The sequence below is a fragment of the Brassica oleracea genome, chromosome C3, assembly GCF_000695525.1.
Source record: "Brassica oleracea var. oleracea cultivar TO1000 chromosome C3, BOL, whole genome shotgun sequence".
In the NCBI taxonomy this organism is placed as follows: Eukaryota; Viridiplantae; Streptophyta; class Magnoliopsida; order Brassicales; family Brassicaceae; genus Brassica; species Brassica oleracea.
In genome coordinates, this window is record NC_027750.1 from 9,322,086 (window position 1) to 9,327,882 (window position 5,797).

At 32.5% G+C, this 5,797-nt stretch overlaps 2 protein-coding genes across 2 annotated transcripts; one reads left to right on the forward strand and one right to left on the reverse strand.

The window, feature by feature from the left end:
- The first annotated feature begins 813 nt into the window (after positions 1-813).
- LOC106328874 lies at positions 814-1,970 on the forward strand. Its single transcript, XM_013767410.1, has one exon. The coding sequence runs from the start codon at positions 942-944 to the stop codon at positions 1,086-1,088; it is 147 nt and encodes a 48-aa protein (XP_013622864.1). The 5' UTR covers positions 814-941; the 3' UTR covers positions 1,089-1,970.
- Positions 1,971-2,799: 829 nt separating this feature from the next.
- On the reverse strand, positions 2,800-5,565 carry LOC106328873 (indoleacetaldoxime dehydratase). Its single transcript, XM_013767409.1, has 4 exons — positions 5,022-5,565; positions 4,056-4,547; positions 3,690-3,974; positions 2,800-3,422 (listed from the first exon to the last, which is right to left on the reverse strand). The coding sequence occupies exons 1-4, from the start codon at positions 5,430-5,432 to the stop codon at positions 3,093-3,095; spliced, it is 1,518 nt and encodes a 505-aa protein (XP_013622863.1). The 5' UTR covers positions 5,433-5,565; the 3' UTR covers positions 2,800-3,092.
- Between the last annotated feature and the right edge of the window lie 232 nt (positions 5,566-5,797).

Below are 5,797 nucleotides of genomic sequence, written 5' to 3' on the forward strand. Positions count from 1 at the left end.
CACGTGAAAAACGCGAGCTGCGACCAACTTCCATGAGGTTGGCTCATGTGTGGGCCATCATGCGCCACGTTGTACAAAGCTGTGGTGATAAGCGTGGCCATGTCACACTTTGCCCTCTCTTAGCTTTTCACAAAGGGCAAATTAAGAAATTAACAAAAAAAAATGTCAGAGATGGAAAGAACATAAAGTTCCACTATAATATTTATTTTTTATATTTCACTTCTCGATTATGTGTCTAAACATGTTTATAATCAATTTAATGTGGTGCGGCTGGTGCCTTGATTATGCATTTTCATTAGGTTTATTTTGTCCACAAAATATGTTTATGACTACAGACACACATTTATGTCCGTCTAAGGTTCTGAATGTTCACCAACCGCATTTCACCACATTGCAGTTAATAATAACAAAAAATATTTACAGCTGTTGTGCATATTTTCATCAGGATCCTAAGTAATTAAAGATGTGTAAGATAATTGGTAATCTATGATGCAATAATATTGTATCTTTTTGATATATTTGTTTATCACTTTACACTAGTTTTCTCTAGATCCGTCAGATCATATTTCCGTAAACCGTGAAACGTTTTCATGTCAATGCAAAACTGTCAATGAATAGATACAACAATCTAACAAATTATTACTTTTATAGTTTAGTAGATCTTACCTTCTTGATATAAAATTCCAAATAATAATTAGATTGGACATTACCAGAATCTCGTAATCACGTGTGAATATATTTGTTTTTAAATCGTTCAAATATAACCCCACAAAATGCCCCGGTGTCGCTGTTGATTTATTATTCTTGAGAGTTGAGAATATATGAAAGATGAAACACATGGTAAACCTAGAAGTGCTATAAATTGAGGGAAGCTCTCTATCTGCAACCATTACTAAAGAGCTACAAAAAAAAAAAGAAACACACAAAATCCTTACTTAAAAATGGCAGTGATGAGTCACGACAAAGCAAAAGGCAGGCTATACGAGTCAGCTCACACACGGCCAATTCCTTATAACTCAAAAATTGTTGGCCAAGAGAACGGCGGAGACGATGACGATGACGACAGTGACGTGGCTCCGGCGGCTTGATCTTCCGCACTGACAGTTAAATAAGTAGTAATTGTGCTTCTTATCTTAGAAACACACACAACACAAATATATATAAGCTTAGCTGAGCTGCTGAAGCACTAGATCGTGCCTGTATTTATCCATGTCGCAAGCAAGGTTTAGTATTTATTAGATAAACAACATTTTTGACTTTGGAGTGTTGAGAGACTTAGCTAGATTTAAGTAATAATATTATGTATCGGTGACTATTACTTATGAATCATGAAATAATAATATTACATTGTGTACACAAGATTTCTGTCATTATATATATACACATATAAATATATATGTGTGTGTAATACAATCTTATCTTCCTTCTGCTCATCCTTTTTGTCGCCTCTCTAACTCGTAGGACCACTTACAGCAAATTTTAGTAAATTAATATATATGATTCAAATGTGAGGTATATATAAGAAATGAGTTTATTGGGTGCATAGCTGATGCAGCGTAGAATTAGGATAATTACCATTTATTTTTATTATCTTTATTTTAATTTTTTTTATTTTAATTAAGATTAGGGTTTTCATAGTTTTTATGTTTTCATATATATATATGCTTTATTCAGTTTTTGATTAATTAATAAAAATTAAAAGTTTTCTCTTTATTACTTGTTTTCGATAGATCGGTGATCTCAACGAATTTAAGAAAACTTGGTTTATTCGGGGACTTTAAGACTAAACGAATAACCTTGTAATTATTCTAATTTTCTGAATATTCTCAGAATCAACGGATCTCTAATTCTATTATATAAAGTTTCCGCTTCGTCAATAGCACTACGAGAAAATAAAGATATTGTGATTAAATTTTGATACTAATCATTTTGGTCACAGATCTGTTACATTATTGATACGATATAGTAACGACATTTTTATGTCACAGATAAGTAGTTGTTTCGTGACAAACATTGTGACTATTTAAATTGTAGCCAACTTTTGTCATAATTAATGACAATATTGTGACCAAATTGATAGTTGTTACAAACTGTTACAATATTGTGACCTAATGTATTGTCACAAAAATTTTACGAACTTGGATAAATTGAATAGTTTTTGTTTATGGTGACTGAACGTGAGTCAGTAGTTTTTAACTATTACGATTTTTTTGTTGTTCATACTGCTACAAATTCAAAACAGACTTTTTTGTAACAAACTGCAACAAAATTATGTAACAAATTCTTTTATTTCTAAGTTATGTATTCAGATTTACTAATTAGTACCGTTTTAGTTTTAGTCAATCATATATATAACACATCATATTTCTGTTTAATCCTTATTCTGGTTAAATATTTTTGGTCAAACAGTTTTTATATTAGGTAAAAAGTTTGTCAAAAATGAAAAGGATAAACACAAACTATTTTTATATATAACATAAGAGCACCCTTATCGGTAGAGGTTCCCAAAAAGAGTTCTGCTCAACTCAAAATATTCATTTTGTAACATGATTGAATTGTTGAATTATGTTTTAATTTTTAAACATTAAACCACTTAGAAACAAACTACTGGCAAACTAAATTTCTTAAGAATATCTAAAAACATCTCATTTGGGAGATTTTTGTCATTCTTTTTTATTATTTCTTTTTCTTTTTTTTTCTAATAGTTACTACCTTACGAGTATCTCCTGATTTCAATAAATTATGTCATGGAAAAAGGCTTTTACCGCAAACAAGACCATTCAATGTATCTTTATGTTCTGTTTTACTAATAGCGCGGTTATAGATATGTTTCTTAATACTATTTAATTGCAAAATTCGTATAATGTTTCGACTAATAATTTAATCTTAAAAAGGTATATTAAGAGTTGTATAAACTTTATTAATATGTATACAAAATGTAGTTTACAAAAAAAAAGCTTATAATATAACGTTTATAAAACAGAAGAAAGTAACAACTTATAATAACTGTGGATAGCTTTTGTGAGTACAGAGTTGTTTTCCTATTACAACTCTTCTTATTAATATTACATAACTAGCTGATCAAGAGCATCTCACACAACCGAAGATGGAAATGCAATCAGAGGGAACTTGCGGCAAACATCGATACCAACGGCTTCAGCTATATCAGATTGATCTCCCTTTGGTCGAAACCCTACCCTCCAGTCAAATCGGCCTACAAGATTGGCCACTGCCACTTCTGCCAAACCCAAAGCGAATCCTATCCCGGGACAAATCCTTCTCCCTGATCCGAATGGAATGTAGTTTAAATCTTTTCCACGATAATCAGTAGGTGAATCTAAGTGTCTTTCTGGTTTAAATTCTTCTGCTTCTAGTCCCCATATCGCAGTATCTCTTTGGATTGCCCAAGCATTTATTATCACCTGGACATGTCTCCATTACAGTTTTATCAAAAATCATGTTCTCTATATATGTAGGTTTAGGATGCTAAGAAATTACATTATAAATCACCATGACTTGTTGATCAAATATGACCAAACTATCTATATATATCATTATTGGAACAATGACTTAAGATGTATGTGTTAAGTTATGTGTTAACAAATGCTAGTTTACCAAAGATTTTCTTTTCAGATTATAAATGATTAATTAGTTACGTATAATAATTTGATTTGGTAAAGATGGTTTACCTCTGTCCCTGCGGCTATGTTATATTCCATTAACTTAACATCTTCACTCAAAACTCTAGGAAGTATTAGTGGAAGAGAAGGATGCAACCTGAGCACCTCTTTAATCACGGCTTTTAAGTATTTCATCTTCTCAACTTTTTCTTCTTTTATGTATGAACTATTCGGTATAGAACTTGACCGGATCTCGTCTTGGAGTTTCTTCATACATTCGGGATGCCTAATCAGTTCCGTCATGGTCCATTCTAGTAGAGTCGAAGTTGTTGACGTTCCTCCTATAAACATATCCTGATATTGAAGTGATTTGAAAGTTACATGTCACTGCTCAAACTAATGTTTTAATGAAATATTAGTTTATAATGATCTTACCAAAATTATAAATTTTATGTCGTTTCTTTGAACCTGGAATCCATTACTCATCTCTCCTTCGATTGCTAACAATATATCGACGAAATCCACTTTCTTTTTACCAGCTTCTAGATGTTCTTGCACCACTTTGTCCATAAGATCGCTAAACCCGCGACTCACTTCCTCCACTTTATCATTGAATCCACGGATTCTATCTATCCATGCCAAGGATGGGACATATTCCCCTATCGGAAACTCGCCTAGCAGCTCCATGATCTGCCTCACTCGATTCTTGAGATCCCTCGCAGTTTCGTCATCACTATGTTTTCTTCCAAGGGCAACTCTACTCGTAACATCACTTGGTACAGTAATAAAGAGCTCGCTCAGATTTTCTGATGAAGAAGACCGACTTGCTTTCTCCAGCTTCTCAATCATTGCATTTACCTCTTCTTCTCTTACTTTCTCAAAGGACCCAACCATTTTGTTGGTGAGTAAATTCAGAATGCATACACTCTTCATCCAAAAGCAGATTTAGAATTATCATAATATAATTGTGAAGAGTATACATAATTTTTCAGTCTTTTCAGTTTTTTTGTACATAATTAATTGGACATATATGTATTGATGGTTCAAAATGTTTATATATCGATATGATAATTCTCTGTTAATGATGATAATATATGGTAGTACACTGTGTAAATAATTCAAACATATCGTGGCATAAAAATACATCATGTCTCTTTCTTATAATAGGTTTATATATGCACTAATACTTATGATATTTTTTAATCATTCTATAACTTTAGATAATAAATTTAGTTGATCAGAGCTTAACCTAGCCAATGATTTTACAACCATTTCATAATCCGGGTTCAACTTAGTAGTGTGTGCGGGGGTGTAAGTTATAGACGAAAAAGGTATAAATTGATGAATATAATAAATAAACACAAACAATTAAAGAAGAATTAGAAAGGGTTGATAAAATACCTTCATCTGTCTCCAATACTCTCCATAGGGAGCAAATACTACATCACGCCCACCATTCATAATCCTATGAACAGCTTTTGATCTCGGGCGGTTGGCAAATTTAAGATCGTGTGTTTTCATAACCTCATAAGCTACTTCACCAGAAGAGACGACGAGTACTGGGACACGGCCAAAATGAAGGAACATGAGTGGTCCATACCGGAAGCTGAGGGATTGGAGGGAACGGTGAGGGTGGAGTCCGACCTGATGGAGGTTTCCTATCACGGGAAGTCGCCATGGAGATGGTGGTACGTTCACTTTGGTGGCGGTTCGTTTAAGGATTGATTTGAGCAAGAGAAGGGCTAAGAGGGTCGTTAAGCACAAAGAGAGCATTAAAATTATTTCCATTTTTGTTGGATTTTGGTCTCTCATGTAACTAAGTGTTTAGTTGGTGATTTTTAACTTCTCTTCACCTCAGAATTTATAGGGTTGTAGGAACTCATCGTTTCTCGTCATCATTTTAGCTTACTTATAATAATGTAGTATTATAATTTGGTTGCATGTTCGTTTACGTTGAGATAATAATTGTTTAACGTAAACAAAGAAGACAATCACAGCCAATTTGGAATCACTATATTAACGTAAACTCAACGTAAAATCTATGATCAGTTTGTTATTATATCTTGTATTTTTTTAATATAATTAGTATTTTCAATTTGGTCAAGTATTATATAAATGCTATTTTTCAGTTATAAAAATACTTAGTAAAATAAAAGAATAGACAACTACTTTTGAGA